The sequence below is a fragment of the Petromyzon marinus genome, chromosome 42 (assembly GCF_048934315.1).
Source record: "Petromyzon marinus isolate PM22_M1 ecotype Great Lakes invasive population chromosome 42, UKy_Petmar_22M1.pri1.0, whole genome shotgun sequence".
Classification (NCBI taxonomy): Eukaryota; Metazoa; Chordata; class Hyperoartia; order Petromyzontiformes; family Petromyzontidae; genus Petromyzon; species Petromyzon marinus.
This window is the reverse complement of record NC_133708.1, coordinates 2470496-2484151: the sequence shown is the minus strand read 5'-3', so window position 1 is coordinate 2484151 and position 13656 is coordinate 2470496. Positions and strand designations below refer to the sequence as shown.

Genomic DNA, 13656 nt, shown 5'->3' with positions numbered 1-13656 from the left:
GTTGAGGAGCAGTCAAATACACGAGACGCGTGGTGATGTCGATGACAAATGTGGAGGGGGAGAAACCCCGGAGAAAAATCCCACGCGACTACGGGGAGAGAGAGAGCGAGAGAGAGAGACACCGCAGACTCCACATACACACAGCAGCAGCAGAAGTCAGGGTCGGGATCGAACCCACGACCTCCTGTAGACCAGGCGAGGGAGTTAACATCTCTACAGGGAGAGAGGAGGTGATGAAGGGATGATCTTGGATAAAGAGGGTTGTGGTGGTGGTGATGATGATGATGGGGGTGGTGATGATGAGAGAGTGGTGGTGGTGATGAGGGTGGTGGTGGTGATGATGGGGTGGTGGTGGTGATGATGATAATGAGGGTGGTGGTGATGGTGGTGGTGATGATGGGGTGGTGGTGGTGATGATGATAATGAGGGTGGTGGTGATGGTGGTGGTGATGAAGAGAGGGTGGTGGTGGTGATGATGGGGGTGGTGTTGGTGGTGATGACGATAATGAGGGTGGTGGTGGTGATGATGATGATGGGGGTGGTGATGATGATGATGAAGAGGGGTGGGGGGCGGGTAGCGGGAGGCAGGGGGGGGTGCAGGGGTGGGACGGACCGGACAGCCCCCGACCACGGCTACACGGCCACCCGCACGCCACCGGCCTCCACGCTGCGGCGGCGTCGTCTCGGCGAGGAGGCGGCGGCGGCGACGCAGCGCAGGCGCCTCCGGAGGGGCGCGTGGCCGAGCGCCAGGATGAGCGGGCACAGGGCGAGGAACGTGGACGCGGAGAAGCGCGCCAGGGCCAGCAGCGCGCCGGCGAGAGGGCCCTCGCGCCGCCCGCCGAAGTTGTAGAAGTTCACGGCGAGGATGTGGGAGCCCCACGAGGCGACGAAGGAGAGGACGAGCGCCAGCACGAGCCTCGTGGCGCGAACCTCCGCCGCCAGCCCGTGGGTGGAGGAGGAGGAGGAGGCCGCGAGGCCACTGCCTGCGAGGCCACCGCCGGCGAGGCCACCACCGTTGCCGCCCGCGTGGCCTCGTGGCACCTTGGCAGGCCCCGGCTGGCCGCAGGGCAAATTCCCCGTGGGGTGGCCCATTGCGAGGGCCCGGGGGCCTCCGGTCTGTGTGTGGGGGAAGGTTTGTGGGGGGGGGGATTGCAAACGTGATCGGAGTTCAACAAAATAAATCGGTTTCATCAAAATATTTGATTCCCTCCAATGTGTACGCTTCGTTGGCAGTAAGTCCTCACACTCGTGTGTAGCTCCCGGTAGTGCACAGATTGTCATCGCACAACGGACCGTTGACACAATTATATTACTCCTTGGTGCTTTTGGTAAAGTCACGTAGGTAGAAACATAATACATCACGTGACGTTTCTATCGCAACACAAGCAATCGTCATCAGGTGCGACAACCACAGCAAGAAACAAACAGCTGAAGTCGGCCGTGGCTGTGGTTGTCCCACCTGATGACGATTGCTTGTGTTGCGATCGAAGCCACGTGATCTATTATTTTTCTACCCACGTGACTTTACCGAAAGAACCAAAGAGTGTGGATTCCTGCAGTCACGACAGCTTCAAATCACAAATGTACTAGTATTATTATTAGTATTATTATTAGTATTATTAGTAGTATTATTATTAGTATTATTAGTAGTATTATTAGTATTATTAGTAGTATTATTAGTATTAGTGTTAATAGTATTATTAGTATTATTATAATTATTATTAGTATTATTATTAGTAGTATTAGTATTATTAGTATTAGTAGTATTATTAGTATTATTAGTATTAGTAGTATTATGAGTATTATTAGTAGTAGTATTATAAGTATTATTAGTATTATTAGTATCATAATTGCCCATAGCCCGAATTCGTGCCCGGTGTGTTTACAAAATGCCTGCGCCGATTCCTAGATCCAGTCGGTCAGTGCGCGTTGTTGTTGTTGTTGATGACGAGTGGGTTGGGTGAGGAGGCGGTGGTAGTAGTGGTGGTGGTGGTGGTGATCGTGGTGGCGGTGATGGTGGTGGTGATCACGGTGTTGGTGGCCGTGGTGGTGGTGATCGTGGTGGTGGTGATCGTGGTGGTTGCTGCTGTGCTGTCTCAACGCGTACGCTGCCACCAACATCTGAAGCCGGCGGCTCGCCGATGACCTCCGAGCCCAGCTCGCGGGCGCCCCCCGCGGGGTCACCGGCAACCCGAGACTCCGAACCGTCGTAGACTCCGCACGAATCCTCCTCGGGTGGCACCTCGGGCGTCTCGCGGCCCCACGGAGCCCTCGCCCACGAGGCGGCGCGCAGCCCCTGCCCGGGATCCAACCCCGCCGCCCCTCGAGACTCCGGGCCCACGGCGGCCCCGGCTCCGGGCTCCGTCCACCCGAGGCCGAGCGGCGTCGGCCCCCGCCGACCGTCGGGGTCCGCTCGGGGCAGTGTGGGTCCCTCGGTGTTGCGATTTGTTGACTTTCCCGCCTCTTGCTGCTGCCCCTGCTGCTGCTGCCCCTGCTGCTGCTGCCCCTGCTGCTGCTGCTGCCCCTGCTGCTGCTGCCCCTGCTGCTGCTGCCCCTGCTGCTGCTGCTGCCCCTGCTGCTGCTGCTGCTGCCCCTGCTTCCGTTCCACCGCGAAGCGCCTGAGCGCCACGAGGCTGGCGGCGTTGGTGACCACCATGAGCACGATTGGCACCACCTCGTGGGCCACCAGGGAGGCCATGACGAACACGAAGCCGGCTCCTTGGCCGCCCGGCCCGAAGTCCCAGACGCAGCCGAGGAGCGGCCGCGTGGTGCTGCTGATGAGCATGAGGCTGCCACCGTCAGCGCCCTGCGCAGTGCTCAGCCTCTTGGCCGTGGTGAAGAAGAGGCCCGGGGCCGCGTAGGCCGCGTTGAGGCCCCAGACGAGGGCCAGGGAGGCTTTGACGGCGCAGCGCTCCCGGTCGCCGCCGCCGCGGACGCCCATGGAGTTGAGTCGTGGGCCCTGGGAGACGCGGCGCCCGAGGCGAATCATCTTGAACATCTGGGCAGGGAGAGAGGGGGGCAGGGAGAGAGGGGGGCAGGGAGAGAGGGGGGCAGGGGGGGCAGTGGGGGAGATGGGCAAAGCAAAAGCAAACCAATTAAAGGATGGCTACCCACTCACCCACCTGTCCACTCACTCGACCACCCACTCACCCACCTCTCCACTCACTGGACCACCCACTCACCCACCTGTCCACTCACTCGACCACCCACTCACCCACCTGCTCACTCACTCGACCACCCAGACACCCACCTGTCCACTCACCTATCCACTCACCTACCCCACTCACCCTGTAGGCGCAGGGCGCCAGGCAGCTCCACGTGTTGACGCAGCGTGCCATCGTCCACACGCTCACCTACCCACTCACACACTCACCTACCACCTCACCTACCCACTCACCTCCTCACCTATCCACTCACACACTCACCTACCCACTCACACACTCACCTACCCACTCACCTACCCACTCACCTACTCACCTACCCACTCACCCTGTAGGCGCAGGGCGCCAGGCAGCTCCACGTGTTGACGCAGCGTGCCATCGTCCACACTCACCTACCCACTCACACACTCACCTACCAACTCACCTACCCACTCACCTACCCACTCACCTACTTACCTACCCACTCACCCACTCACCTACCCACTCACCTTGTAGGCGCAGGGGGCCAGGCAGCTCCACGTGTTGACGCAGCGTGCCATCGTCCACACGCTCACCTACCCACTCACACACTCACCTACCACCTCACCTACCCACTCACCTCCTCACCTATCCACTCACACACTCACCTACCCACTCACACACTCACCTACCCACTCACCTACCCACTCACCTACTCACCTACCCACTCACCCTGTAGGCGCAGGGCGCCAGGCAGCTCCACGTGTTGACGCAGCGTGCCATCGTCCACACGCTCACCTACCCACTCACACACTCACCTACCAACTCACCTACCCACTCACCTACCCACTCACCTACTTACCTACCCACTCACCCACTCACCTACCCACTCACCTTGTAGGCGCAGGGGGCCAGGCAGCTCCACGTGTTGACGCAGCGTGCCATCGTCCACACGCTCACCTACCCACTCACCTACCCACTCACCTACTCACCTACCCATTCACACACTCACCCACTCACCCTGTAGGCGCAGGGCGCCAGGCAGCTCCACGTGTTGACGCAGCGTGCCATCGTCCACACGCTCACCTACCCACTCACCTACCCACTCACCTACTCACCTACCCACTCACCCACTCACCTACCCACTCACCCTGTGGGCGCAGGGCGCCAGGCAGCTCCACGTGTTGACGCAGCGTGCCATCGTCCACACGCTCACCTACCCACTCACACACTCACCTACCAACTCACCTACCCACTCACCTACCCACTCACCTACTCACCTACCCACTCACACACTCACCCACTCACCTACCCACTCACCCTGTAGGCGCAGGGCGCCAGGCAGCTCCACGTGTTGACGCAGCGAGCCATCGTCCACACGCTCACCTACCCACTCACACACTCACCTACCAACTCACCTACCCACTCACATACCCACTCACCTACTCACCTACCCACTCACCTACTCACCTACCCACTCACCCTGTAGGCGCAGGGCGCCAGGCAGCTCCACGTGTTGACGCAGCGTGCCATCGTCCACACGCTCACCTACCCACTCACCTACTCACCTACCCACTCACCTACTCACCTACCCACTCACCCTGTAGGCGCAGGGCGCCAGGCAGCTCCACGTGTTGACGCAGCGTGCCATCGTCCACACGCTCACCTACCCACTCACACACTCACCTACCCACTCACCTACTCACCTACCCACTCACCCTGTAGGCGCAGGGCGCCAGGCAGCTCCACGTGTTGACGCAGCGTGCCATCGTCCACACGCTCACCTACCCACTCACACACTCACCTACCCACTCACCTACTCACCTACCCACTCACCCTGTAGGCGCAGGGCGCCAGGCAGCTCCACGTGTTGACGCAGCGTGCCATCGTCCACACGCTCACCTACCCACTCACACACTCACCTACCCACTCACCTACCCACTCACCTACCCACTCACCTACTCACCTACCCACTCACCTGCTCACCTACCCACTCACACACTCACCCACTCACCTACCCACTCACCCTGTAGGCGCAGGGCGCCAGGCAGCTCCACGTGTTGACGCAGCGTGCCATCGTCCACACGCTCACCTACCCACTCACCTACCCACTCACCTACCCAATCACCTACTCACCTACCCACTCACCTACTCACCTACCCACTCACCCTGTAGGCGCAGGGCGCCAGGCAGCTCCACGTGTTGACGCAGCGTGCCATCGTCCACACGCTCACCTACCCACTCACACACTCACCTACCAACTCACCTACCTACTCACCTACCCACTCACCTCCTCACCTACCCACTCACCCACTCACCTACCCACTCACCCTGTAGGCGCAAGGCGCCAGGCAGCTCCACGTGTTGACGCAGCGTGCCATCGTCCACACGCTCACCTACCCACTCACCTACTCACCTACCCACTCACCTACTCACCTACCCACTCACCTACCCACTCACCCTGTAGCGCAGGGCGCCAGGCAGCTCCACGTGTTGACGCAGCGTGCCATCGTCCACACGCTCACCTACCCACTCACACACTCACCTACCAACTCACCTACCCACTCACCTACCCACTCACCTACTCACCTACCCACTCACCCTGTAGGCGCAGGGCGCCAGGCAGCTCCACGTGTTGACGCAGCGTGCCATCGTCCACACGCTCACCTACCCACTCACACATTCACCACCAACTCACCTACCCACTCACCCACTCACCTACCCACTCACCTACCCACTCACACACTCACACACTCACCTACCAACTCACCCTGTAGGCGCAGGGCGCCAGGCAGCTCCACGTGTTGACGCAGCGTGCCATCGTCCACACGCTCACCTACCCACTCACACACTCACCTACCCACTCACCTACCCACTCACCTACTCACCTACCCACTCACCTACTCACCTACCCACTCACCCTGTAGGCGCAGGGCGCCAGGCAGCTCCACGTGTTGACGCAGCGTGCCATCGTCCACACGCTCACCTACCCACTCACACACTCACCTACAAACTCACCTACCCACTCACCTACCCACTCACCTACTCACCTACCCACTCACCCTGTAGGCGCAGGGCGCCAGGCAGCTCCACGTGTTGACGCAGCGTGCCATCGTCCACACGCTCACCTACCCACTCACCTACTCACCTACCCACTCACCCACTCACCTACCCACTCACCCTGTAGGCGCAGGGCGCCAGGCAGCTCCACGTGTTGACGCAGCGTGCCATCGTCCACACGCTCACCTACCCACTCACACACTCACCTACCCACTCACCTACCCACTCACCTACCCACTCACCTACTCACCTACCCACTCACCTGCTCACCTACCCACTCACACACTCACCCACTCACCTACCCACTCACCCTGTAGGCGCAGGGCGCCAGGCAGCTCCACGTGTTGACGCAGCGTGCCATCGTCAACACGCTCACCTACCCACTCACCTACCCACTCACCTACCCACTCACCTACTCACCTACCCACTCACCTGCTCACCTACCCACTCACACACTCACCCACTCACCTACCCACTCACCCTGTATGCGCAGGGCGCCAGGCAGCTCCACGTGTTGACGCAGCGTGCCATCGTCCACACGCTCACCTACCCACTCACCTACCCACTCATCTACCCACTCACCTACTCACCTACCCACTCACCTGCTCACCTACCCACTCACACACTCACCCACTCACCTACCCACTCACCCTGTAGGCGCAGGGCGCCAGGCAGCTCCACGTGTTGACGCAGCGTGCCATCGTCCACACGCTCACCTACCCACTCACCTACCCACTCATCTACCCACTCACCTACTCACCTACCCACTCACCTGCTCACCTACCCACTCACACACTCACCCACTCACCTACCCACTCACCCTGTAGGCGCAGGGCGCCAGGCAGCTCCACGTGTTGACGCAGCGTGCCATCGTCAACACGCTCACCTACCCACTCACCTACCCACTCACCTACCCACTCACCTACTCACCTACCCACTCACCTGCTCACCTACCCACTCACACACTCACCCACTCACCTACCCACTCACCCTGTAGGCGCAGGGCGCCAGGCAGCTCCACGTGTTGACGCAGCGTGCCATCGTCCACACGCTCACCTACCCACTCACCTACCCACTCACCTACCCACTCACCTACTCACCTACCCACTCACCTGCTCACCTACCCACTCACACACTCACCCACTCACCTACCCACTCACCCTGTAGGCGCAGGGCGCCAGACAGCTCCACGTGTTGACGCAGCGTGCCATCGTCCACACGCTCACCTACCCACTCACACACTCACCTACCAACTCACCTACCCACTCACCTACCCACTCACCTACTCACCTACCCACTCACCCTGTAGGCGCAGGGCGCCAGGCAGCTCCACGTGTTGACGCAGCGTGCCATCGTCCACAAGCTCACCTACCCAGTCACACACTCACCTACCCACTCACCTACCCACTCACCTCCTCACCTACCCACTCACCCACTCACCTACCCACTCACCCTGTAGGCGCAGGGCGCCAGGCAGCTCCACGTGTTGACGCAGCGTGCCATCGTCTACACGCTCACCTACCCACTCACACACTCACCTACCAACTCACCTACCCACTCACCTACCCACTCACCTACTTACCTACCCACTCACCCACTCACCTACCCACTCACCTACCCACTCACACACTCACCCACTCACCTACCCACTCACCCTGTAGGCGCAGGGCGCCAGGCAGCTCCACGTGTTGACGCAGCGTGCCATCGTCCACACGCTCACCTACCCACTCACACACTCACCTACCCACTCACCTACTCACCTACCCACTCACCCTGTAGGCGCAGGGCGCCAGGCAGCTCCACGTGTTGACGCAGCGTGCCATCGTCCACACGCTCACCTACCCACTCACACACTCACCTACCAACTCACCTACCCACTCACCTACCCACTCACCTACTCACCTACCCACTCACCCTGTAGGCGCAGGGCGCCAGGCAGCTCCACGTGTTGACGCAGCGTGCCATCGTCCACACGCTCACCTACCCACTCACACACTCACCTACCAACTCACCTACCCATTCACCTACCCACTCACCTACTCACCTACCCACTCACCCTGTAGGCGCATGGCGCCAGGCAGCTCCACGTGTTGACGCAGCGTGCCATCGTCCACACGCTCACCTACCCACTCACCTACTCACCTACCCACTCACCTACTCACCTACCCACTCACCCTGTAGGCGCAGGGCGCCAGGCAGCTCCACGTGTTGACGCAGCGTGCCATCGTCCACACGCTCACCTACCCACTCACACACTCACCTACCCACTCACCTACCCACTCACCTACCCACTCACCTACTCATCTACCCACTCACCCTGTAGGCGCAGGGCGCCAGGCAGCTCCACGTGTTGACGCAGCGTGCCATTGTCCACACGCTCACCTACCCACTCACACACTCACCTACCAACTCACCTACCCACTCACCTACCCACTCACCCACTCACCTACCCACTCACCCTGTAGGCGCAGGGTGCCAGGCAGCTCCACGTGTTGACGCAGCGTGCCATCGTCCACACGCTCACCTACCCACTCACACACTCACCTACTCACTCACCTACTCACATACCCACTTACCTACTCACCTACCCACTCACCCTGTAGGCGCAGGGCGCCAGACAGCTCCACGTGTTGACGCAGCGTGCCATCGTCCACACGCTCACCTACCCACTCACACACTCACCTACCAACTCACCTACCCACTCACCTACTCACCTACCCACTCACCTCCTCACCTACCCACTCACCCACTCACCTACCCACTCACCCTGTAGGCGCAGGGCGCCAGGCAGCTCCACGTGTTGACGCAGCGTGCCATCGTCCACACGCTCACCTACCCACTCACACACTCACCTACCCACTCACCTACCCACTCACACACTCACCTACTCACCTACCCACTCACCCTGTAGGCGCAGGGCGCCAGGCAGCTCCACGTGTTGACGCAGCGTGCCATCGTCCACACGCTCACCTACCCACTCACACACTCACCTACCCACTCACCTACCCACTCACCTACCCACTCACCTACCCACTCACCCTGTAGGCGCAGGGCGCCAGGCAGCTCCACGTGTTGACGCAGCGTGCCATCGTCCACACGCTCACCTACCCACTCACACACTCACCTACCAACTCACCTACCCACTCACCTACTCACCTACCCACTCACCTACTCACCTACCCACTCACCTACTCACCTACCCACTCACCCTGTAGGCGCAGGGCGCCAGGCAGCTCCACGTGTTGACGCAGCGTGCCATCGTCCACACGCTCACCTACCCACTCACCTACTCACCTACCCACTCACACACTCACCTACCCACTCACCCTGTAGGCGCAGGGCGCCAGGCAGCTCCACGTGTTGACGCAGCGTGCCATCGTCCACACGCTCACCTACCCACTCACACACTCACCTACCCACTCACCTACCCACTCACCTACCCACTCACCTACTCACCTACCCACTCACCTGCTCACCTACCCACTCACACACTCACCCACTCACCTACCCACTCACCCTGTAGGCGCAGGGCGCCAGGCAGCTCCACGTGTTGACGCAGCGTGCCATCGTCAACACGCTCACCTACCCACTCACCTACCCACTCACCTACCCACTCACCTACTCACCTACCCACTCACCTGCTCACCTACCCACTCACACACTCACCCACTCACCTACCCACTCACCCTGTATGCGCAGGGCGCCAGGCAGCTCCACGTGTTGACGCAGCGTGCCATCGTCCACACGCTCACCTACCCACTCACCTACCCACTCATCTACCCACTCACCTACTCACCTACCCACTCACCTGCTCACCTACCCACTCACACACTCACCCACTCACCTACCCACTCACCCTGTAGGCGCAGGGCGCCAGGCAGCTCCACGTGTTGACGCAGCGTGCCATCGTCCACACGCTCACCTACCCACTCACCTACCCACTCATCTACCCACTCACCTACTCACCTACCCACTCACCTGCTCACCTACCCACTCACACACTCACCCACTCACCTACCCACTCACCCTGTAGGCGCAGGGCGCCAGGGAGCTCCACGTGTTGACGCAGCGTGCCATCGTCAACACGCTCACCTACCCACTCACCTACCCACTCACCTACCCACTCACCTACTCACCTACCCACTCACCTGCTCACCTACCCACTCACACACTCACCCACTCACCTACCCACTCACCCTGTAGGCGCAGGGCGCCAGGCAGCTCCACGTGTTGACGCAGCGTGCCATCGTCCACACGCTCACCTACCCACTCACCTACCCACTCACCTACCCACTCACCTACTCACCTACCCACTCACCTGCTCACCTACCCACTCACACACTCACCCACTCACCTACCCACTCACCCTGTAGGCGCAGGGCGCCAGACAGCTCCACGTGTTGACGCAGCGTGCCTTCGTCCACACGCTCACCTACCCACTCACACACTCACCTACCAACTCACCTACCCACTCCCCTACCCACTCACCTACTCACCTACCCACTCACCCTGTAGGCGCAGGGCGCCAGGCAGCTCCACGTGTTGACGCAGCGTGCCATCGTCCACACGCTCACCTACCCAGTCACACACTCACCTACCCACTCACCTACCCACTCACCTCCTCACCTACCCACTCACCCACTCACCTACCCACTCACCCTGTAGGCGCAGGGCGCCAGGCAGCTCCACGTGTTGACGCAGCGTGCCATCGTCTACACGCTCACCTACCCACTCACACACTCACCTACCAACTCACCTACCCACTCACCTACCCACTCACCTACTTACCTACCCACTCACCCACTCACCTACCCACTCACCTACCCACTCACACACTCACCCACTCACCTACCCACTCACCCTGTAGGCGCAGGGCGCCAGGCAGCTCCACGTGTTGACGCAGCGTGCCATCGTCCACACGCTCACCTACCCACTCACACACTCACCTACCCACTCACCTACTCACCTACCCACTCACCCTGTAGGCGCAGGGCGCCAGGCAGCTCCACGTGTTGACGCAGCGTGCCATCGTCCACACGCTCACCTACCCACTCACACACTCACCTACCAACTCACCTACCCACTCACCTACCCACTCACCTACTCACCTACCCACTCACCCTGTAGGCGCAGGGCGCCAGGCAGCTCCACGTGTTGACGCAGCGTGCCATCGTCCACACGCTCACCTACCCACTCACACACTCACCTACCAACTCACCTACCCATTCACCTACCCACTCACCTACTCACCTACCCACTCACCCTGTAGGCGCATGGCGCCAGGCAGCTCCACGTGTTGACGCAGCGTGCCATCGTCCACACGCTCACCTACCCACTCACCTACTCACCTACCCACTCACCTACTCACCTACCCACTCACCCTGTAGGCGCAGGGCGCCAGGCAGCTCCACGTGTTGACGCAGCGTGCCATCGTCCACACGCTCACCTACCCACTCACACACTCACCTACCCACTCACCTACCCACTCACCTACCCACTCACCTACTCATCTACCCACTCACCCTGTAGGCGCAGGGCGCCAGGCAGCTCCACGTGTTGACGCAGCGTGCCATTGTCCACACGCTCACCTACCCACTCACACACTCACCTACCAACTCACCTACCCACTCACCTACCCACTCACCCACTCACCTACCCACTCACCCTGTAGGCGCAGGGCGCCAGGCAGCTCCACGTGTTGACGCAGCGTGCCATCGTCCACACGCTCACCTACCCACTCACACACTCACCTACTCACTCACCTACTCACATACCCACTTACCTACTCACCTACCCACTCACCCTGTAGGCGCAGGGCGCCAGACAGCTCCACGTGTTGACGCAGCGTGCCATCGTCCACACGCTCACCTACCCACTCACACACTCACCTACCAACTCACCTACCCACTCACCTACTCACCTACCCACTCACCTCCTCACCTACCCACTCACCCACTCACCTACCCACTCACCCTGTAGGCGCAGGGCGCCAGGCAGCTCCACGTGTTGACGCAGCGTGCCATCGTCCACACGCTCACCTACCCACTCACACACTCACCTACCCACTCACCTACTCGCCTACCCACTCACCCTGTAGGCGCAGGGCGCCAGGCAACTCCACGTGTTGACGCAGCGTGCCATCGTCCACACGCTCACCTACCCACTCACACACTCACCTACCCACTCACCTACCCACTCACACACTCACCTACTCACCTACCCACTCACCCTGTAGGCGCAGGGCGCCAGGCAGCTCCACGTGTTGACGCAGCGTGCCATCGTCCACACGCTCACCTACCCACTCACACACTCACCTACCCACTCACCTACCCACTCACCTACCCACTCACCTACCCACTCACCCTGTAGGCGCAGGGCGCCAGGCAGCTCCACGTGTTGACGCAGCGTGCCATCGTCCACACGCTCACCTACCCACTCACACACTCACCTACCAACTCACCTACCCACTCACCTACTCATCTACCCACTCACCTACTCACCTACCCACTCACCTACTCACCTACCCACTCACCCTGTAGGCGCAGGGCGCCAGGCAGCTCCACGTGTTGACGCAGCGTGCCATCGTCCACACGCTCATGAGCGCTCGGCAGGCGCCCGCCCCCAGCTGGGGATCGAACCCGGCGTCTGCGGCCAGTAGCAGCGTGTTTCGCGTCACTCCCAGGAGCGCGTTGCTCGCCATCAAATTCCCGATGAGCAACCCCCAGGGAGGGAGGCGGGCGACGCGAGACAGCAGCAGCGCGGGACACCCGCAGACGAGGTGGAGACAACCACCACCACAACCACCACCACCACCACCACAACCACCACCACAACCACCACCGCCACGGCGACGACGGTGGCGGCTGTCGACGTTCCGCGCGGCGCCTCGCCCAGGCTCCGGGGGCTCGGTGGGGGAGCCGAGCAGGAGGACGAGGACGACGGCGTTCCCCGCGATGCCCATCACGACGATCAGGGCGTAGAGGGCCACCTGCGCTGGGTGCTCAGCCATGGCTGGCCGAGGGGGGGCGAGGGGGGGCGAGGGGGGGACGCGGGTCGAGTGACGATCCTCGTTTGGGACGACAACTCCGTCGGGGTGACGGCGACTCATGCGTCAGGACTGTCCGTCTGCCTGTCCGTCTGCCTGTCCGTCTGCCTGTCCGTCTGCCTGTCCATCTGTCTCTCCGTCTGCATGTCCGTATGCCTGTCCGTCTGCCTGTCCGTCTGTCTGTCCGTCTGCCTGTCCATCTGCCTGTCCGTCTGCCTGTCCGTCTGCCTGTCCGTCTGTCTGTCCGTCTGCCTGTCCGTCTGTCTGTCCGTCTGCCTGTCCGTCTGCCTGTCCGTCTGTCTGTCCGTCTGCCTGTCCGTCTGCCTGTCCATCTGTCTGTCCATCTGCCTGTCCATCTGCCTGTCCGTCTGCCTGTCCGTCTGTCTGTCCGTCTGCCTGTCCGTCTATCTGTCCATCTGCCTGTGGCCAGCC

General features: G+C 61.2%; 1 protein-coding gene across 1 annotated transcript; it reads right to left on the bottom strand.

Moving 5' to 3' along the window:
• Positions 1-631: 631 nt before the first annotated feature.
• On the bottom strand, positions 632-13188 carry LOC142930627 (uncharacterized). The gene is made up of 4 exons (XM_076073620.1): positions 13070-13188; positions 3650-3674; positions 2108-2998; positions 632-1116 (listed from the first exon to the last, which is right to left on the bottom strand). The coding sequence occupies exons 1-4, from the start codon at positions 13186-13188 to the stop codon at positions 634-636; spliced, it is 1518 nt and encodes a 505-aa protein (XP_075929735.1). The 3' UTR covers positions 632-633.
• Between the last annotated feature and the right edge of the window lie 468 nt (positions 13189-13656).

What these genes read in the sequence shown, in the direction of transcription:
- LOC142930627 (XM_076073620.1), bottom strand. Translation starts at nt 13,188, where the DNA reads ATGGCTGAGCACCCAGCGCAGGTGGCCCTCTACGCCCTGATCGTCGTG. An exon ending in TGGCCCCCTGCGCCTACAAG is followed by an intron (nt 2,999 to 3,649) that starts GTGAGTGGGTAG and finishes CTCCCTGCCCAG; the next exon opens with ATGTTCAAGATGATTCGCCT. An exon ending in CTTCAGATGTTGGTGGCAGC is followed by an intron (nt 1,117 to 2,107) that starts GTACGCGTTGAG and finishes CCCCACACACAG; the next exon opens with ACCGGAGGCCCCCGGGCCCT.